Source organism: Gracilinanus agilis, chromosome 2 (assembly GCF_016433145.1).
Source record: "Gracilinanus agilis isolate LMUSP501 chromosome 2, AgileGrace, whole genome shotgun sequence".
NCBI lineage: Eukaryota > Metazoa > Chordata > Mammalia > Didelphimorphia > Didelphidae > Gracilinanus > Gracilinanus agilis.
Window position 1 is genome coordinate 332,142,517 of NC_058131.1, and position 23,029 is coordinate 332,165,545.

The following is a 23,029-nucleotide window of genomic DNA, read 5'->3' on the forward strand; positions in this document are numbered from 1 at the left end:
AGGGATGAATCAGAATCAACTGACCCACCCCCTAGGCAGTCTATGAGAATTTTCTATTGTGATTGGACATGCAATTTAGGAGGGAGGAACAGGAAGTGACTCATAAGTGATCCCTTTAAAAGGAGAAGGTCCGCAGTCAGCTGAGGTCTTCAGTGGAAGAGAACATCTGGTGAGGACCTTCTCTGGTTCATGGAGGAGTGTTGGAATACTGAGACTCTGGTGGAACCTCTGACTGCTTCCCTTTGAATTGTCACATGGGTAAGTTAGGCTGACTCTCTTTCTCTTCTGTTGTTAAGGCCTCTTAACTTTATCTTCACAACATCTGTCATGGCCCCAGGTCTCCAAGGACACAGCCATGTGAAGGCCCTCATGACCTCACTCTTAGACTACTACAATTGTCTGCTGGTAGGTTAAGTATAGACAGTGAATATAACAGCAGAAAATGGGATTTGGGGATTTGAGGCAGAGGGCAGTTGGAATAAGAAGAGTTTGTGATCAGATAAGGGATTTTCATACTTCATGAATATGGAAGTAGTGTTGTATGAGTGATGGCAAGATCAAGGTTATGACTAACTTTGTGTGTGGCTGTATGTATGCTGAAGTTTCCTAGTATGAAGGCAGAAGGAGAAAAGATTATGAGCCAAGAAATGGGTTCATTGAGGAAAGAATGTCTTTCTACCCTATAGGTATGGAGGTAATAGCCCCTGACTTCAAAGTGCCATCTAAATGTGGTAGTCAGGGAAGACCTCATTGAGGGTAGAGGATATGACCAATATATACCTGTTTCTCATCTCTTATGCTCTGAAGTTCAGGACTTCTTTTGTTGTTCAGTCATTTTTCTGTCAGGTCCAATTCCATTTGCGGGTTTTCTTTTTTCTTAATTAAAAAAAAAAATCCTTACCTTCGGTCTTAGAATCAATACTGTGTATTGGTTCCAAGATAGAAGAGTGGTAAGGTCAAGGCGATGGGGATTAAGTGACTTGCCCAGGGTCATACAACTAGGAAGTTTCTGAGGACAGATTTTAACCTAGGACCTCCTATCTCTAGGCCTGGTTCTCAATCCATTGAACCCTGCAGCTGCCCCCTTTTTTCCTAATTTTTAATTTTTAAATTTTATTTCATTTTTCCCCAATTACATATAAAATAATTTTTCAACATTTTAAAAGGAATTTTGAGTTTTGCAGTCTTTCCTTTTCTCCATCCCCATCCCCACCAAATAGTAAGCAATGATAAAGATTTTACATGTGCAGTCATCATATAAAACATTTTCCCATATTAATCCTTTTGTGGAAGCGAATGTGAATCAAAAAACATTTTAAAGAAAGAAAGTGAAAAAGGTTTGCTTTGGTTGGGATTCAGACTCCATCAGTTCCTTCTCTGGAAACAGAGGGCATTTTTAACACGAGCCGTTTGGGATTGATTTGGATCATTATATTGCTGAGAATAGTTAAGTCATTCAGTTGTTCCTGTGTACAATGTTCTCCTGGTTCTGCTCTTTTCACTCAGCTTCAGTTCATGTAAGTCTTTCCAGGTTTTTCTGAGTTCTTCTTGGTCAAAATTATGGAATGCTTCATGAATTTGTGTGACATGCTAATCTTCTCTGTATTGTTCCAAATTTAGTATATGTGTTGCCAAAGCAAGCGCCATTTGTGGTTTTCTTGGGAAAGATACTGGAAGTGGTTTGCCATTTCCATTTCCATCTCATTTTTATAGTTAAGGAAACTGAGGCAAACAAAATTAAATAACTTGCCCAGAGTCACCCAGCTAGTAAGCATCTAAGGCCAGATTTGAACTCAGGAACACGAACCTTCCTAAATCCATGCCCAGTGCTCTATCCACTGCTCCACCTTATAGTTATTGAATTTTCTTTTTCAACTAGAAATGTGTGTTAGCAGCTGCTCAGGTTCCAATGGCTGCCTGGGAGAAACCAAATAAGCAGAGCAAAACTTGAAGACTTTTGTACCCACATAAGAGAGAGATCCTGAGCTTCAAGTTTCCAGGAAGTGATTGCAGAATATTTTCCTTTCGGAAGTAGAGCCAAAAGAAGCACTAGATATCCTCTTACCTTAAGAACATTCTCTGTCCTCAAGTCAGAGAAGTCAGCTTGTTACATGTGGCCTTCTGAGGTGCCTTTCAGACACTGCTGCAATGAGCTTAGACATGATGTATATAACATGGGGAGGGCAATTTGATCCTAATCAGGTATCCCACCTGGATGATAATCAGCAGTTCCTTGGAAGAGTTATTTTAGAGGGGGATTTGGACTCTCTCCTTTATTTAATACTCCTCTGCTGCTTAGCCAATGGCTTTTTGATTTAAATTAGTTCGACTTAATACTTAACAACTTATGGGAACAACTGCACTTTGATTATTGAAGCAAAGGAGATTGAGCATAATTACTGTCCTTGCTCTCCATTAAGTTATGTTGAAAAAGGAGACTGTATAACACCCACTACCCTCCTGGAAATCTGCAGGCTCAATTTCTTTGCTTTCTGGGAAGCACAATAAAAGCTAATCATTCAATAACAAAGAACAAACTCCCAACTAAGATCACATGGACTCACCTACTCAATGAACTTCTTTCTCTGGGAAATTTCCTTTGGCCACTGTTCTCTTTGTGGTACAATTGGGCATGTGGTGATGACTGATTTGGAACAGGCTGCTCTGTTTTGGTGGCATGCTGGTTCATCCAGAAGAGATTCTTTTTGCTGCATTCTGCTACATAAACACACATTATTGGCACTGGTTTCCTATCCACTTGCATAAGCTAATACTGTAGTAATTATTTAGCCAGTGACCACACAGGCTTGTGTTCTCCCATAGTCCAAATTCTCTGCCTTCTTGTTGCTTGGCCAGGCAATAAGATAGAGAAAAGAAAGTTGGACTCAGTGTTTGTTAGGTGGCTAGGGTTCTGGTTCCATCTCTATCACTAAAGAATTTCCTGGATGACCCAGAGCAAGCTACAACCATTCTGAGCTTCTGTTTCTTTCATCTATAAAGTGAGGGAGTTAGACTAGATCAGGAGTTCTTAACTTTTTTAGTGGTCACAGACCCTTCTGGCAGACTGGCAAAGCATATGGACCCCTCCTCAGAATAATGTTTTATAATTGTATAAAATAAAAAATTTTAAAAGGGGGTATAGCTAAGTGGCTCAGTTGGATGGAGCAGCAGGCTTAGAGACAGGAGGTCCTGGGTACAAATCTAGCCTTGGATATTTCCTTGGCAAGTTACCACTCTTCTGCCTTGGAACCAATGCACAGTAAGGATTCTAAGATGAAAGGTAAGGTTTTTTTTTTTAATTTACAAATTAAAAATTAGGATTATAAAAAAATTATATTGAAATATAGTTATTGAAATCTTTTTTAAAAATAGAAATATCTAACTAGTTTGTTAATACTCCCAAGAGTCATTCCATCTTCAACCCCTTAGCCATAGAAAATTATACCTAGCATTTAAGGTTTATCAAACATTTTGTAAATGTTCTCATTTGTCCTCCTAGAAATCCTCAATTTTATAGATGAGGAAGCTGAGGCTGAGAGTGCCAAGTCCTTGAGAGTAAAGGCCATTTTATTTTTGTCTCTGTATCTCCTGGGCCTTGAAAAGTTTCTGACACATGACCATGCTTAATAAATGGTCGCCAAATTGGATTAAACTGAATTTCTAAAGCTCCATCTTATTGTATCATTCAATATTTTAATGAATTTTATAATTTACATTATTTGTAAATGTGTAATTTACTAGTTGCTTTTTTAAAAGTATGGATTTTATGAACTTAAAATCTGAAGCTTTGTTTTCTATTCCTTACTTCACTATCTGCTCTCAGACCCTGCAGCATCCTTATCTGTAAAACAAAGATCAATTAATCAATCAAAGTATTTATTGAAGGCTCCTAAGTGTCAGGTCCTATGGTAGGCACTGGGGAAACAGACAAAAAATGAAGAGGTCTTCTCTCAGAAGGAACTTATGTTTTACCAGAATTTGGGGCCAATAATCCCTACCTGAGCCCTTTGCATAGTTACTATGAAAAACAAATTATTGCATGGTATGAAGGCCCTTTATAACCTATAAGTCACTATTTACAGTAGTGTCTTATTATTGCTTTTTATTGTTTCCTCAGTCCTTCCCTTCTCCTACCTGGTAGCATATGTCTCTTCCATTCAGCCAAGATGATTGGAGTCAGGAGAGGAAGTCTGGAGCACTGGTACCATGCAGGTAAAAAGTTGTGAGAATGGGATACCCAGGCCCGTGGAATAAAAAGACCTAAGCCTCTAGAGAGCTAAGCATTCAGATGAAGCATCAGCTCCCTGCACTCCAGAAATTAAAACAGCCTTTTACCTTTGGATTCCCCGAGCCCTTTGGTCATTGGTGCCACATGGTCTTTGCATTATATTTGCTTTCTTCTGACAGCTAGCCTCACTTGCCCTATCTCACCCAGATGATTTTCCTTTCACAAAATGGATTTCCTTAACTTTGTTATTGTCGTGGAGTTGTTTCATTCGTGTCTGGCTCTTCATGACCCCATTTTTGGGTTTTTCTTTGGCAAAGATTGTTGTGGTTTGCCATTTCCTTCTCCAGCTCATTTGACAAATAAAGAAACTGAGGCAAACAGGATCTAGTGACTTGCCCAGGGTCACACAGCTAGTAAGCTTCAGAGGTGAGATTTGTGTCTTCCTTAGTCCTGGGCCCAGTACTCTATCCATTGTGAGACCTAACTACCAGTGTGGGGATCCTGACTCTCCCTGGGAGCTAGCCCCTCACTATACACAACCATTCTGCTACACAGAGAAGCCCCAAGGATGCTCAAAAAGTCACCTTATCAGAGTTAGACCAAAAGTAATATCCCTTTGCCTATGACAACCATGTACCTTGCCTGCCCTTCAAATTGTCACTGTGGCCCCTCAATAAAGCTGACTTGCTTTACCGACTTTTCAGGTGCTCCATTTTCCCAGTACTGAATCTTAGATTCCAGAACCTTCCTAAGCCTGCATCAAGACAACTATACAATCTATTTAGGGGTTAGTTGGAGGCCTCAACACAGAATTAAAAAGAGCCAGACTGGAGAGGGCATTATTTATTTATTTTTGACATGCTCTCTGACTCCCCATGTGCATGCATTCATTTAAAGCCTTTTTTCACCCCTGTGTGGAATAAAATCCCTTCAACCATGCTGACAGCAACGCTTCTATGATTTGACAAATAGTTCTGAAGCATTGCTCTAGCTGCAAATTTCAGCACCCTGTGTTCTACCTGGTGACAAATCTTTCCAAACATGGGCAACAGGGTCCTGAGATAAAGACATATAGTCTGTCAGTGGGTCTGTATTTGGAGTCTTTTCAGTTTGGTAGTACCTGCTAAAGTCTCTTCTATTTTCTTTTTCTCTAAGACCTCCAGTGTCATTTTTCTTAACCCTTGCCTTCCATCTTAGAATTAATACATATAATGGTTCCAAAGCAGAAGAACCCATAGGGGTTGGGCAACTGGGGGTAGTGGCTTGCCCATAATCACACAGCTAGGAAGTATCTAAGACCAGATTTGAACCCAGGATCTCCCATATCTAAGTCTGGCTTTCATCCACTGAGCCACCTAGCTGCCCTCCAGGGTCATCTTGAAACCCTGATTTAGTAGAGGCTCTGTCATTTAATCACTCAAAAATGTGCCAAATGAAGGGGAAAGGACCTTCTTGTACAAAAATATTTATAGCTTCTCTTTTTGTGGTGGCAAAGAATTGGAAATTGAGGGGATGTTCCTCAATTGGGGAACAGCTGAACAAACTGTGGTACTGTTGGTGATGGAATACTCTTGTGCTATAAGAAATGATAAGCAAGATGATTACAGAAAAAGCTGGAAAGATCTGCAGGATCTGATGCAGAATGAAATAAGCAGAACAATAACAGCAATATTGTATGATGATTATCTGTGAAAACTTGGCTACTCTCAGCATTGCAATGATCTGGGACAATCCTGAAAGACTTATGATGGTGAATGCTATCCACCCCCAGAGGAAGAACTGTTGGAGTCGTCTTTCAGATCAGCATATTTATGGTTTTATTTTGGGGTCTGGTCATGAATGAGTTTGCTCTTACGACAATGACCAATATAGAAGTGTATTTTGCATGACGATAAAAAATGAAAAGAAATGTGCCAAATGTGTCCTTTTTATCCTGAATTCTAGAGCAAGATGTGTTGGGAGCAGAATTAGAACTAGGAACCTGAGAATTCTAGCCCCACTAGCGGTTTAGAAATCAATTAAGGTCAGAACAGACAGTAGGTCAAGTGTCCAGGTGATCTGGTAGGGATGAAAGGATTAAGCTGCTCTCAGAGGTTAGAACAGAGAGACAAGCATACATAGCTCCAGAGATTTGGGCAAGCCATTACATATTCTGTGTAAGTGTTATTTGGACTGTCAGTGACTAAACATTAGTGCTTTTGTGCCTTTTGCATTCATCCATGCTGCTATGATTGTAGATTTAATCATTGCTTGGACTGAATAAATAATGCTGTCATGAGGGTCTGCCTTTCCTATCCCATTTTCTATCAGGATCATATGAGTTTTGAGTTGGAAGGGACCTTAGAGATAATCCAGTCCAACCCTATCATTTTATTTTTATTTAAATCCTTACCTTCTGTCTTAATATCAATTCTAAAACAGAAAAGCAGTAAGGGCCAGGGAACTGGGGTTAAGTGACTTACTCAGGGAAGTATCTGAGGCCATATTTAAACCCAGGACCTCCTGACTCCTAGCCTGGTTCTCTATCCACTGTGCTACCTTGCTGTTCTGCCTCTTGTTTTACAGACAAGAAGACTGAGGCCCTGAGAAATGAAATGATTTCTCAAGATCTTACATGTAGATGGCAACGGATTCAAACCCAGATTCTCTATCTCCAAATCCAGTGCTCTTTGCGCACCACACTGTGCTGAATGCTTTTCTACCATATTTGAGATGGAGCACAACACAGATCTTCAAGGTCAAGGCTGCCTAGAGCTCAGTCTGGTGGGTTACAGAGTCTGATTTTGTAGTGAGCCAAAACGAGGAGGTATGAGCCCTTCTCCCTTTTTCCTTTTTCCTTTTTTTTCCCCCATAAGTCCTTAGTTATATAATTATAGAGCGTAAGGTGGAGGTCTGCAATGTAGTCAGGGACTTGCACATCCCCAGGTGTAGGGGAGCTCTTTACATCTCTTCTTCCAGTCACCACACAATCCTGGTGCCTGCCATCCTAGGGCTGTCCAGCTAATCCTCCTCCTTAGTTATCTTAAATCCAGAGAATCTAGAAGAATAGGAAGTAAGCAGGAAGGGAAGAAGAGAAGGGGAAAAAGGAGGCAAAAAGTAGAGTTTCTTCTCTTGACACCTGAGGAACATATATCCTCTGGAGCAAGAGGGCTCATTATCCTTAAAATAAAGGAGAAATCTAATTGGCTTTAAAAACATTCCCCGCTAAGAAGTACTTTAATGAATCTCGAACAAAGCTATTAAGACACCAAGTATTGTGGTCCTGACCCCCATGACATTCACTGGAATACTTAGAAGGCCAAGAGAAATTAATTGGTGGGGTTTGGTACATTGCATAAACAAACTCATGAGATCCCAAGGGAGCCAGTACAAATCCAGATTCCCAATAACATGGCGATGTTTGCCCACAGTTGAGGCTTTGAGCAAAGTTAGAATTTGGGAAGGCCACCTGCTATGGTCCCCTCCTGTTATGTCTTGCTCTCCTGGAGGAAAGAGAAGAGAGAGGGAACACATGATTTAAGATGTTTGGAACATAATTTGTTAGCGTCTTCAGATTTGTTGACTTACATAACTTTTTACACTGGTTTTTAAGTCAAAATTCCACATGGAAACTCATGGAATTTCAAAGTATTTTATGATAGACTTTAAGGCATAAAACTAAATGGCAAAAATGATAGAACTGATAGATTATAAAGGACTCTAATTAAAGATCATTTAGCACAACCCCTATGTGAAGTGTGCCTCACTTCAGTCAATAAGCAATTCGATAAACAATTATTGAATAAATAGTAAGCACTTAATAGCATCTACTCTATGCCAGTCACTATATTGAGCACTGAACATGAAAGAACATGGTACTATTCTGAGTAGGTTTGAGACAATAATTTTAAATAGCAGAGCAATATAATCCATATATCCAATCCACATAATCCAATATAACTGGGTCTTATCAAATTACTCCAGTCACAGTTTAGTAATTTAAAAAATTAACATTTTTTTAAACATCAGATAGATAAAGCAATGAATTGAGCACTGGATATGGGATCAGATTCAGATCCAGTCTCAGATACTTGCTAGCTATATGACTCTGGACAAGTTATTTAATCTTTCTGAGCCTTAGTTTCTTCATCTATAAAATGGGACAAATAGTACCTCTCTCCCAGAGTTGTTTTGAGGATCAAATGAGATAATATTTTGTAAAGTTCTCTGCAGACCTTGAGTGTTATATAAATGTTAGTTATTATTGCTATTCTTTTTCAAATGTATGCCTCTTTTCTCTCCTCCCCAAAGAGTCATCTCTTATAACAAAAAAGAGAGAAAAAACAAATTTAAGAATAAATACTATATAATTATATAACACAAATAATACAAATAAATAAAGAAAAAATCAAAATCAATTAACATGGTAGTCAAGTCTGACAGTGTATGCAGTGTTTCACAACCATAGTCCCTGATCTCTGCCAAAAAGAGAGAAAGGTGCATTTTCTCTCCAGTTTGTCTGGGCCTAGATTGATCATTACAATTATCTAGTTCTTCATTTCCTTTTTTGTTGTTCCTTTCATTTACGTTGTTATAATCATCATGAATAGTTTTCTTGCTTCTGCTTCCCTCATTTAGCATCACTTCATATGTCTTTCCATACTTCTTTTAAAGTTAAATAATTAAATGTATTATTTGTGGGATTTTTTTAAATCACTTGGAGTTCAACAAATAAGTATTGCTCTCAGTATGGTGTAACAACAACAACAGCTAGCATTTACACACACACACATACATACACACACACACACATACATAGAGAGAGAGTATTTTATATATCATTTGATCTTCGCAATAATCTTGGGAGGTAGGTGCTATTTCTCCCACTCCCATTTCACAGTTAAGGAAACTGAGGCAGACAGGTTAAGTGACTTGCTTGGGGTCACATAGCAAAAAAAAAGTATCTCAGTCTGGATTTGAATTCAGGCCTTCTTGACTCAAGGTCCAATGCTCTATCCACTGCCCTATTTGTAGAAAAATGTAGCAGGAATGATAGATGAAACCAAATCACCAACTCTCTCTGAATCTTCAACCCTTCATCTATAAAATTGGGCTAGCAATGTTTGTATCACTTACCTCAGAGTTGTTGAGGAAGAGGGCAGAATAAAAATGTCATCTGTTATTCTAATTTGATTTACGATCAAATTATAGATTAAATTCTTGCTTTGAAGACTGGACAGAATGAAAAACCAAGTATGTGCTCACATACACGTTGGCGTTATAATAAGATAAATAATTATAACATTTCATAAAGAACTCAATAATTAATCAAAGGATCTCTCTTCAAGATGCTACCTGACTTCTACATAGAGCATTTTCCTACCTGTTGTTTCTTTTTTTTGTTTTTTAAACCTTTAACTTCTGTGTATTGGCTCCCAGGTGGAAGAGTGGTAAGGGTGGGCAATGGGGGTGAAGTGACTTGCCCAGGGTCACACAACTGGGAAGTGTCTGAGACCAGATTTGAACCTAGGACCTCCCGTCTCTAGGCCTGACTCAATCCACTGAGCTACCCAGCTGCCCTCCCTACCTGTTGTTTCAATAAAGCTTCCTGAGACTTCTGGAAGGATAGAGATATCTCTGTTTCACAGATGGGCGGACTAAGGGCAGACCAAGCAATCCAATGAATTGTTCAGCCTTTTGCAGCTTGTCAGTGGGTGGGGAAGCTGAATTTAGAAAGATTCAGACCTTTTTTCCTGGCAGCCCAGGGCACACTCCCCTAAGCCCTACTGTTGTTTCATACAAAGATGCAGAAAGTGTGCTGCCTCCCTCTTCAGGCACTGCTTCTACTGTGTCCTAAAGTGGATCTGGCTTTAGAAAACACTCAATTTTTTAACTCATCACCATGACTGGAAATCAATTGTTCTTTGGGAAAAAAAGAAACACTGATCACAAAATTCAGGGAGTCTGTCTTGGTGAGACTAGAATTCTCCAATCTTCTCTTGCTTTGACAAAGATGCATACATAATGCTCAGCATCCTGTTCTGTTCTTCTTCAGTCATTCGGCTGTGTCTGACTTCTTCATGACCTCGTGGACCGTAGCATACCAATACAATCCATGGAGAAGGAAATGGCAAATGCTTCCAGAACCTGAAGGGATCTGCCATTTCCTTCTCTAGGGGATTAAGGCAAGTAGAGGTTAAGTGATTTACCCAAGATCAAATAGCTAGTAAATGTCTGACGCCAAATTTTAAACCAGTTTTCCTGACTCCAGGCCCAATGCTCTATCTATTGAAAAACCAAGCTACCTATTTCTAGACATTTACAAATTATTTGTATTGGTTGGTGTACTACCTCATGAGTAGGAGCAATGTGTCTTGGGATATGTCCCTCACTTGCGTCTGAGGGCATGGGAGACAGGGTGCCTGTACTAGAAAGGGTATCCCAGATTTCAGGGACAGAATAGAGACTGTTTTTGGAAATGACTTGTATTTGTATTTCGATCCATTTACATATATTTCTTGAGAATCTTTTATAGTAAGGCCTAGGCTGAAAACAATGCTGAATGCAAAGGCAAATAAGACATAGTCTTTACTCTCCAGAAGTTTACACTCTAATTAGGGAGACAGGACATAAATGGATAAAAGTACCTAGCAGTACAAGCCAGCATGCAGTGAATAGCAACTGAATAAGTAATACAGACAGACAGAACATAAGAGAATGATCTAATCTTTTTTTTTTAAAACCTTTACTTTCTCTCTTAGAATTGATATTAATATCGATTTTAAGACAGAAAAGTGGTAAGGGCTAGGGAATTGGGGATAAGTTATTTACCCAGAAAGTGTCTGAGGCTAGATTTGAACCCAGGTCTTCCTGACTCCAGGTCTGACCCTCTCCACTATCCACTGTGCTACCTAGCTGCCCCTGAAGATGATCTAGTCTTAACCCCTCTTCAGAGGAGGACACGGAGACCTACAGGAGTTAACTGAAGTACCAGGGTGATATATCAAGTTAGTAGCAGGACTAAGACTACAATAAAGATCTCCTGAAATATGGGTTCCTGCTCTTTTCACCATAGCATATAGCATCTATTCAGTGCTATAGGACATAAGGAAGATAAACATGAGTAGTGGATAGGATGGTTAGGGAAGGTTTCACAGAGGAGATGGGATTCGAATTGAGCTTTGAAGGATGCATAGATTATAGAAAATTGGAGAAGACATGGGAGGGCATCCTAGGAGAGGAAATGATGAGCAAAGACAAGGAAAGAGATGGAAAATGTTCAGAGGGGTTCCCCAGGGTTCCTTCCAGCTATATGGAGGTCCCTTCCTTTCTATAATATCCAATTTTATCTCCTGTCTTATCTGACCAAATCAAGAAGAGATTATTAAGAGAAACATCATGTGGGGCATCTGAACCTTTTCCAGACATATCATACAGAGGCATATGATAAGGGATCATCCCTGTTCTTATTTCTGGAGGAGGACAGGGATGACCTTTTAGATCTTTGCCATTTCTAATTCTCATGTCTTAAAGGTCTAATTGATATTCTCAAGGAACAAATTAGCATACCCAGCAAACATATTTCATTACAAATTTAGTATGTTCCTCATACTAATGTAACAAGGATATTTTGAGGTGCAGACAATATTATAGTTCACATGAGCCTTGGGAAGTCAGTCATCTGCCTAAATGAGGCCCTTAATAGTATCACCTTCTCCCTTAACTGCCTAATTATGTGACCTTGATTTCTCTAAGACTCTTAAGATGTTAGAACTTTCTTTCCTTCTTTGTAAAATGACAAAGTTGGGCTAGATATTTTCTGGGTTCCAAAGTTTCCTTCCAGCTCTGATGTATTCTAAGATCTTTTCTAGGGAGTTAGACTACTTAAACTCTTTCCTCAATTAAAGTCTTAAATTATCAGTTGGCTATCAGGCTGCTCCATCTGAATGGACCCAAACTCAATGCACCTAAAATTGTATTCAAATTGTCCCCTAAACCAATCCTTTCTCAAACCTTCTATTTCTATTGATAGCACCACCATCCTTCCAAGCATTGAGGTTCTCAATCTAACATCATCCTTGTTTCTTCTCTCTTCTACCCATATATAGTTATGAAATGTTCTTTTTTTGTTATCATTTATTTTTATTTTTTTATGTATAGCATAACATGATATGTAACAATGATACTGTAACATATATGATTTGTTATAGATAATAAACTATAATACATATACTTATCCAAGAGAAACAAATTTTCACATTAGCTTATGATCAAAAATCTGTCTCATTCTCCTTGTTTTTGTCCCTTCCTCTTACTCCTCCCCCGTCTTCAAGAAGGCAGGTAAAATGATGTAGACTATACATATATTATCATATATATATTTTCCTCTTCACTATTGCTATGTACAGTCTTAGAGCCTGGGTTAATTGTGGGTGTTGAATCCTAAGTGGGACACCTAGGTATGATAGAGAACCCAAAGGGTTCACCCACTGCAGTTGATGTTATAAGATTATATGGAATCTGCTTATCCCAAACTCTAGATGACTACAGTATCCCAGGGCTACCAGCCAAGCAAGGAATCAGCTGATAGAAAAGTTTGGCTAACTCTGAAGCCTTGTGCCCTTTGATAATACCTTTTCTGACTGCAGATTTGATCACTAATGTTGCAGGAATATAATAAGCCTCTTCCCTCAAGCTGGCAAAGATGTAATCTACTAGAGCCCACTAGATCTTTGATGAAGCTCAGGCAAGTTATAGTTTTAAAGACGATTTAATATCTAATAGATCTGGTGGAGGAGGAGCTGGGTAATGGCTGGGAAAGTAGGAGTAGGAAATCCTTAACTATATTTAGATGATTATATCATTGATGTATCCTCTCTCATATATTGATGATCATAGTTCTTGGTTGTTAACAGCCTGATTGAGGTTGGACAGGCCCCAACCTAGAGTCAAGATTATCCTGCTGAATGATAGGTTTGTTGGTCTTCTTGGTAAATGTAAATCAGGAAACAGGGATTGATGACATACAGTTGAAAGCTGGTTGTTGGTTGATGAATGAATAGAGCACAAGCCTACCCAATCCACCCTCACCCAAGTATCTCACAACTGAGATGCAGATGGGTTCAAATCCCTGCCTTTTATACCCGAGTTTAACTGCCCTGGCTCCTGCCAGGCTCCTGCCAAGCTCAGTCCATCCCACATTCTGAGCAGGTAGCTGTCCATCATCTTGACGTCAACATGGCTAGCAAATATTTTCTTACACTATGTTGTGAAACAAGACATATATTGCTTACACTAGAAAAAAATTCATGGAAGAAATGCAGTGAAGAATGATATGCTTCAATCTGCATTTGGACTTGATCTGTTCCTTTTTTGTCATGTGTTCCTTGGATCTGAGGATCCTTGACTTGTTGACAAAAGTTAAGTATTTTTGAATTTGCTCTTGTGTCCATTCCCTTATCTCCATTCTGTTATGAAGAAAGGAGAGAATGGGTACAAACAGGTAAGAGAGAGATTTTGCACAGAGAGCAGTGTGCAAGATATTGCCGCATGCCTTGGAACCACAAAGCTGGTTCTGGAATCCAGGAAATATATATAATATCAGACACAGAATGCTGCCAAGGAGCTTTTGGACTTCCTGAAGCTGACAGTTTCCTCTTGCTTGGTATCTCTACAAGCCTAGGAAGAGGTTTGTTTCCTATCCCCTTGAAGCAAAACTTTAGGTCCTGTTGTCCTGTTTTGGATACATCCTGCATATCTGTGATTCACTAGTGTTCCAGTGTCCTGAGAGAGTGTTCCCAACTGCTGTGAAGATCTCTGCTGACCAGCCAGTAAACTGTCTGTGGAATAGGTCCGAAGCCATCTTGGGCCTAACCCAAAGAGGGTTGATCCCTGAGATAAAGAGGTCAGTCTAACTACTCTGAAAGACTATAAAACCTAACCAAACATTATCTGGGAGAATTATTAGCTCAGGTAGTTAGTTAGCCGGGATTTTCTAGACAGCCAGAGTAGGAGTAGGCAACTGGAGGGTGTAATGCAGGATTGGTACAAGCTCTCTTGCATTTGCAAATTTACCTGAGGCAATCCTGGCAGTTAGAGGAACGGAATGTTGACCCAGCAAATCCCTGGTCTTATGACCAGACCGTTGGAAGTGGCACTATAAATATCCCTGGAGAACCAAATTAGGGGTTCTGATTTCCTTGACCTGACCCAGACATCCAGCTATCCCCTTGGACTCCCCCTTGGGCCCTGGGAGGAGGGAGGTGGAATGTGGGAAATTAGTTTACTTAGCCAGTCAGGGACAACCTAAACCAAATCATTACCCTCATTTGTCAATCAGATAGACCACTCTACATCAGGGCAGTGGAATTTATCCCTGGCTGAGGAGCTGGTTCCCTCAGTCTGATCCTACCTTCTGAGACCCTCTGCCAGCACTGGCCCTCACCCATAGCAACAGCTTTTCCAGACCTCAACCCTCCTCCCTCAGTTTACCCTTGTGTTTAATAAACCTCTTGGCCTTATTCAGAGAGCTTCAGTGATTATCATCAACTATGGCCAGGGAGTGGGTAGAAGAAAGAGAGCTATCACTTATTTCCTGAGGGCTAAACCAGGCATCCATCTTGCTCAGGAAGTGAACCAGGTTCACTTCCTGTTGGCCTCTAGTTTCCCACCAGGAGAGAGGGGATCTTCCTCCTCATCTTAAGGGAGCCTACAGACAGCAGGGAGATTGACTGGTCCTCTCTATTCAAGGGCCTCACATCCCTGGCTGTCCCAAATCTAAATATAGTGAAGTTGTTAGCTCCCTGGGCCAGGAGACTCACGGTACCACCAGTTACCCTATTATCAGCCTGTTTAGCCCCTTTATAACAAAGATCAGAAGACAACCCTTTGCAGGGTTCTTAGGAGGGGTGGTGGTGGTTTATTTAGAACCCCTTGGATCAAGGTATCCTATTCCCTAATTCTCCCTTCAGGTTTACCTTGACTAAAATAAACCTTGAACTGTTTTGTAAACTGTCTAAGAGTTTGAGAAGCTCGCTGAGCCCTGTGGAGGTCTGTCTGGGCCTTCTCACTATGGGATACCTTCAATCTTGGTATCTCACCTCTACAAAACAACCATATAGACCATCCACCTATTTCAATTCACAAATCTTTTACTATAGTTAAGGCCACCATTACCTCTCCCCTGGATTATTGCAATAGTCTTCTAATTAATTTTAATGCCTTCAGTCTTTCCACCCTCCACCTTTTCACCATCCTTTACAACACTGTCAAATGTATATTCCTGAAATTGAAATCTAACAATGTCACCCTTTACTTAATAAACTTTTGGCTCCCTATTCATTCTAGCATTGAAAGCCCTTCATAATCTGGTTCCCATCTATTTGTCTAGGCTTATGAAGACTTTTCACATACTTGTCATTCCAGTCAAACTGGCCTGCCAGCTCTTGCCTATTCCTGACATTTCGCCTCCCACAAAGTGGCTCCATATGTCAAAAACCATTCCTTCTTCACTTCCACTTTGGACTATCCCTAGTTTACTTCTGAGTTCAGGTCAAGCTGTGACCTGCTAAAAGAAGCTAATCCCTTCTCTCTTCTCCTGGAAATTACTTTGTATTATTTTATATTTAATTGCTCATATAAATATGCTTCCTTCAATAGAATATAAGCTCTTTGAGGGCAAGGACTATTTCATTCTTGTTTCTTTCTCCCCAGTACCTAAGCACGGGACTTGGTACACAGAAGGCATTTAACAAATGCTTATTGAATTGAATTAAACTGAACTGAATGATCTCTAAGGTCTTTTCTAGGTTATGTTATAAAGGATTTATTAAAGGTTCATTCTGTCTCATTAAGAGCAGAAGTTTTATTAATATCACGCTGTCTCCTTTAAGAAACAGAGCAGACAGCTCTCGGCTTCCAGCTCTTTAAGAGGCCTAGGATAAGAGAGAGGATCCTGCAAGTTCTGGGGATGGTTTCTCTGACTTCCTTGGGAGCAGGGTTGCTGGACCATTTCTCTCAGAAGATCTGTTAGTTATTTTGAGACAGTGACTTTGAGAGTTAGAGACACATCTACGAATTTGAGTTCAAGTCTGTTGCTGAGAGCTTTTTCCTGAAGGGAGAAGGAGCTGCCAGAGGGGCTCTGTCTACTCTCTCTGACATGGAAGCAGGCCTGTGTCTGAGTCTTGTTGCCAAGAGATTCTGACAGTGGGCTTGTAGTGGTTGGAGTTGAAAAGAACTGATACTTACTTTAAGGAGGTTAAAGAAGATTTTATTAATTAGAACAGTTTAGTTAGAGAAATGTTACTTAAGATAGTTGAAAATAGATAAGTATGGGTCTGCTTTAGCAGACAAGAAGAAGCTACAAAGAAAGCACTAGTTTTGGTAGGGGTGGGGAGTTTAGTTAGAGATTTTAGTATAAGGTTAATAGATTTCCTATCCTATTCCTAACTCCTGGTTTCTACCTCCTATTTCTTCTCCCTACCTTTTCCCATAGAACAAAAATAAATAAGGGTTGTATTCAACTGCTTCCAGTCTTCCATCCACCATCTATAAAAATTAGTTTAACTCCTGATAGCTTTAGTTGATCTATAACAACTTGAACTGCCTAAAATAGCTTGGCATTACCAACCATCCATCAATACCTATTATCAATATATTATTATAGTTATAATCGGATATTTGTTATTTATATATATTTCACACAGATTTATATATAAACATATATAATTTATATATTATTATTATATTTATTAATTATATGTATATAATTATCAATAATAAGCTTGGGTTTCAATATACCAGCTATTATTTGGTTATAACAGTAATGAGGTAGCTCAGTGGATAGAGTGCTGCATCTGGAGTCAGAAAGACCTGAATTCAATTCCAGCTTCATATATTTACTGGCAGGGTACCCTGGGCAAGTCACTTAACCCTGTTGGCTTCAGTTTCCTCATCTGTAAAATTAACCAGAGAAGAAAATGGCAAACTACTCCAGTATCTTTGCCAAGAAAACCCCAAATTGGGTCAAAGTCAGACATGACTAAACAACAACAACAACAGCAAGAGCCTTTTCTGGCTTTAACAATCAATGAGTTCCATCATTCTTTGTTCTTAGTGTATGAAGGGAACCCCCTTCCAGGATCATGCATTTGGGTCTGACCTGCGTCCCTGGGCTCCAGTGTGGGTCATGGGACAGTGACTTAGGCCCATGACACGGAAAGGATCAAGTTAGGATCCGTGGTAAAGAAGATATAAAAGAGGGGGTTCCAGGAAGTGGGTTCTCTCTATTTGCTTGGGCCTGTGGTAAGAGAAAGGTGGCTGAGAGAGCCATGTGGAAAAGCACTCCCATGATTAGTTAGAAATGGGCTTTTCTCTATATCTGTCTGCCTTCTCTTATTCAAGTAAATATTAATAAACTCTATGGAAATTAAAGACCAGAGTTTAATTTAGCTGTAACATTAGGTCTCTTCTAGCTCTGACATTTTGTGTTCTTTGTACCCTTCCAGATCTAATGTTCTATGTCCTCTTTTATCTCTCACATTTAGTTTTCTAACGGTCCTTACTTCTTTAATATTTTACGTTTTAGTCTAACAGTTTATATTCTGAGGCCCCTTCCTTCCAGCTCTGGCATTCTATGTTCTAAGAGCTTTTCCAGATCTAATATTCTCTATTCCAAGGACATCTTCTAGCTTCAGCATTCTATTTTAAGAGGGTCCTTACACTGATAACACTTTATGTTCTTTGCTCTAACAGTCTCTATGCCTCAGCACAGTCTCAGCACTTCCAGCTCTGGCATTCCATATTATTAGCAGTGTATGGCTAGCTCTTTGGACATCTTTTGGGATGTTCTATGCTTCCATTAGAAATCTTCTGCATTCTGTCTATTATAAGGACTTAAAGTAACACCTCCAATGTGGGGTATTTCAAGTTGAAATCCTTTTTTGTCTAAACCCATACTTAGTTCTCCTAAAGTCCAAGCACTCCATAATTTTGGTTTGACAGATTATAACTTGTTTTGTTTTGGGTGGTAAGAATAGGCAAGTTAGGTTTGGGGACAGCAGCGTAATTTCAAAATATATTATTTAAAGAGATTGTCTTGCTCTTTTAATGCCTGTTAGAGCTTGTAGTTCCAGCTTAATAGTTCGATGCAGGAGTCCATTTAGGAGGTTTATTTTTGGTGAACTTTTTTTCACTTCACATCCACATTCAAGCTCCAGAATCAACCACTGACATAATAAAGGCAATTAAGTAGGTCCCAAGAGAGACTAATAAAAACTAATTAAATGTTTGTATTTGCAGGTCTGGTCACTAGAGGGAGCAGAAAGTACTCCCCTGCTCACAGTTTCAGGGCATTCTCCTTTAGCTATATGGTGGTCGATTTAATTATGGAACATAAAATGTTTGAACTTAAAGGGCCCTTGGAGCATGGGATATTAGAGCTACAGCATAGCTTAGTGGTACAAACATTGACTTTTAAGTCAGATGATGTGGGCTGGAATCCTGCCTTTGCCATTTGCTACCTGTATCATTTGGGATGTCACCATCTCTCTGGGCCTGTGTTACCTCATCTATAAAATGAGATGTTTGAACCAGATGATCCTATGTCATTAGAACGTTGGCTTATGGGATTAAAAAATTGTCATTCAGTCATTTCAGTCATGTCTGATTTCGTGATCTCAATTGGGGTTTTCTTGGCAAAGATACTGGAGTGGTTTGCTATTTCCTTCTCTAGCTCAATTTACAGATGAGAAAACTGAGGCAAAGAGGGTTAAGTGACTTGTAAGGACAGATTTGAAACCAGGCCCTCCCTACTTCAGGCCTGGGGTTCTATCCACTGTGCTACCTAGCTACACCCTAACCCCTTCTTTTCCTTTCACACTCATCTTAACTCTCTGCAGTCCAACTTACAATTTCATCATTCTATTTTATTCAAAGATATTTTATTTTCCCAATTACATGTAATAACAAATTTCAACACACATTTTCCAAAATTCCCTTTTGAAGATGGTAAGCAATTTGATATGGATTATACCTATATTATCATGCAAAACATAATTCCATATTGGTCATTGTTGTAATAAAATACTCATATAAAACCAAAACCCCAAAATAAAACCATAAATAAACCACTGTGGAAGATAGTGCGTGCTTTGGTTTGCATCTGTCTCCAATAGTTCTTTCTCTAGAGATAGATAGCCAGTTTAATCATTTGACAGAAACAGGTCTCTCTACAGTTACCGGTAATCTCTTAATTGCCAAATCTAACCCTTTCTCAGCTCTTATCCTTTTTGAACTCTGCAGCCTTTGATACTACTGATCACTCTTTTCTGTGATCTCTCTTCCCTCTAGGCTTTCATGGCATTGCTCTTTCCTGGTTCTTCTCCATTCTGTCTTCGAAGAAGATCCTTTACTGGATCTTTATCTAGGTTGCTCTCACTAACCTTGGGTGTCCTCCAAGGCTCTGTCCTGGCCCTTCTCCTCTCCTCTCTGCTGTTTCCCTTGGTGATCTCATTAGCTCTCATGGATTCAGTTTTCATCTTTGATATACAGATGATTTTCAAATCTATTTATCCAGGGTGAACTTCTCTCTTGACCTCTAGACTTGCATCTCCAATTGCCTGTTGGGCATTTTGAATAAGATGTCTCCTAGATCTATTAAACTCAAAATGTCCAAAACAGAACTCATCTTTTCCCCCAAATCTTCCCTTTTTCCTAATTTCCCCTGTTTCTTTCAAGGACACTACTATCCTTCCAGTCAGTCAGACTAGATAGCTAGGAGCCATCCTCAACTCCTCATTCTCTCTCACTCTCATCTCCAAAATCTGTTGCCAAATCCTGTTGATACTAACTTTACAACATCTCTCATATGTTCTCTCCCTCCCCTCCTACAATGCTGCCAGCACCTTAGCAATGGACCTTATCACCTTGTACGTGGACTTTCATTTATTTATTTATTTAATTAAAAAAAAAAACAAAACTTAACTTCTCTGTATTGGCTCCAAGGCAGAAGAGTGGTAAGGGCTAGGCAACCGAAGTTAAGTAACTTGCCCAGGGTCATACAGCTAGGAAGTACATGAGGCCAGATTTGAACCCAGGACCTCCTGTCTCTAGGCCTGATTCTCAATCCACTGAGCTAACCAGCTGCCCCCTGTACCTGGACTTTTAGAATAATCTGCCAATAGGTCTTCCTGCCACAAGTCTCTCACCACTCCAGTCCATCCTTCTCTCAGCTAGCAAAGTGATCTTCCCCCCCACCCCGCCCCCCTTAAAACCCTTACCTTCTGTCTTAGAATCAATACTAAGTATCAGTTCCCAGGCAGAAGAGCAGTAAGATCTAGGCAATTGGGTTTAAATGACTTGTCCAAGGTCACATAGCTAGGAAGCATCTGAGGCTAGATTTGAACCTAGGACTTCCCATCTCTAGGCCTGGCTCACTCTTCACTGAATCATCTAGCTGCCCCAGGTAAAAGTGATCTTAATACAGCCTCCTGGCTTCCCTAGTTTTCTCCAAGTCAGAACATCTAAAATGCCCCCATCTGCCCCCTTAATTCTTTTACCTTCCCTCTCTTAATTATTTCATATTTATGTTGTCTATAGTTTCCTTGTACATATTTATTTTCTTGCTGTTTCCTCCATTAGACTATGAGATCCCTGAGAGCAGGGAGTGATTTTTTGCCTTTCTTTGTGAACCAGTGCTTAGCAGAGTGTCTCTGCCATGAAGTCATTAGTGGTTGTTGTTTAGTTGATCAGTCATGGCTAACTCTCCATTTTTGGGGTTTTCTTGTCAAAGATGCTAAAGTGGCTTTCAGAGTGCTTAATAAATGCAGATAGACTAATTTAGTGGGAAATCACAGATTAGACAAAAATACCTCAGGGGTCCAGTGGGCATATTGACAAGATAGATTGCAAAACCTGTGAGCAGTGGTAAAGCCTAGGTCCACAATCTTACTAGAAGAAATACTGTTGGTGATTTCCTGGTCATCCAAATGGTTTGAGTGACCATTTCCCCAAAGAAAGGCCTGAGGGCTCAAATGGTTCAGGGTTCTGGGTTTCCTAAAAAGTGTATAAGATTTGTAAAGGAAATATCCATTGAGAGGAGTATCTAGATATTAGCAGAAACTGAACAATGGGAACTGTAGTGAGGAAAAAGATCTCATTTCCCTTTAGAAAGAAAAGGACCTCAGAATATAAGAATATTAGAACTATGAAGAACCTCAGAAGAACACTCAACAAATTTGCTTTGGAGATGCCAGAATCCCAATTTAGAAGACAACTTCAAAAAAAAATTTCACAGAAAGAAAAAAAGGAGAAATATGGGAGCAGAAGAGGAGAAACAACAGGTTGCTTATAGGGAATTGATTCTCAACCTTCTAGCAAGAACAAAGTTAAGAACAAAATTATGATAAGATTTTTATGCTGCACATATGAAGCCAGGGAACTTAAAAGGCTTAATAATCTAGACCTAGAAGGAACTTCAGGGGCATCTAGGAAACTTGGTGGATAGAGTGCTGGTCCTAGAGTCAGGAAGAACTGAATTCAAATCTGGCCTCAGATATTCATTAGTTGTGAGACCCTGGCAAGTCACTTAACCTCTGTTTGCCTTAATCCACTAAAAAAGGAAATGGTAAATTATTCCAGTATCCTTGCCAAAAAAAAATCACATGGACAATATGATCCATGGGGCCATGAAGATTCAGATGTGACTGAACAACAATATAGAAAGAACCTCAGAGATCAACTGTCTAGCCATCTTCATCTCCATTTTACAGATGAGGAAATGGAGGCCCAGAAAGGAAAAGAAACTTTCTCTAAGTCACATAGGAACTAAAGTCAGAGTTGAGATTTGAACTTAGACCCTTTGACTCTAGAGCCTAATAGTCTTTCCATTGGCTTTCCATTCCATTGGCTTTCCATTCCATTCCAAATGGCTCCATTCCATTTCCACACTGCTCCTATAGATCTAGGTGGTAGAAAAGTCTATTGTCTCAGGGATCCTGTGGAATTTAAGGCAAAGAAGAAGGCCTTGACCTCAGAGGAGGAAGCCGTATTTTGGAGGGAGAAAAGTACTGACCCAGATGCCAAGAGACTTGCCTGGGTTCTAGCTCCAGCTGTTCCTGACTAGCTTTGTGGTCTTACACAATCTCTTCCTCTCTCTTGGTCTGTTTCTTTTTCCATAAACAGAAAGGGATAAGCTAGATTAGGTCTAATGTCCTTTCCAGTACTTATGATCTGTATTTGGAGATCAGGAGGAAATCAGGACTGAGATAGTCCAAGTATGAAGTGAAGAGAGAAGAGACAAGAAAGACAGATTTCAACTGTGGATAACTTAGAGAATGATGCTGCCACCGGTAGAAATAGAGAAGTCTGGAGGGAAACTGGAGGTTTAGCTGTGGAAAATAGTTTTATGCTTTCATTTTGAACTTCTGACTAACAGAGCTTCAAGTTAAACAAGGAGCTCCCTCGGAGCACGGGGAGAAAGAAAATTGCTTGCTATTTTCTGTGTCCTTTGGGTCTTGCTGTTCTGTACCTGGCTGTCATTCTCTGAAGTTCAGGGGACTGAGACAATTATTCCATTCTATCAAATGAATAAATATTTTTGAATGCAATCAGTCTGCTGGGGGAAAATGATGGAATTGAGACAATAACCCAGCAAACCAATCTTATTTCTAGGAGCTTGGCTAACAAGCAAGAAAGAAAGCAATGGCTCCAACTTTAACAAGTCAAGGGATTTTAGCCTTTATTGCAGATGAATGCCCTCTTCTAAGGAATGTTCTTTAAGAAGTTAAAAAAAAATCCTCTCTTCTGTGATTTCCATCCTTATTC

General features: G+C 39.7%; 1 protein-coding gene and 1 pseudogene across 1 annotated transcript in view; one reads left to right on the forward strand and one right to left on the reverse strand.

Annotated features, from left to right (window-relative positions):
* Positions 1 to 327: 327 nt before the first annotated feature.
* WHRN (whirlin) overlaps positions 328 to 23,029 on the forward strand; it is a 162,470-nt gene continuing 139,768 nt past the window's right edge. The window contains exon 1 of the mRNA XM_044659773.1: positions 328 to 405. Within this exon, the coding sequence (XP_044515708.1) occupies positions 328 to 405 (78 nt within the window). The remainder of the gene's footprint in view (positions 406 to 23,029) is intronic.
* Positions 1,555 to 1,642, reverse strand: LOC123238423 (annotated as a pseudogene).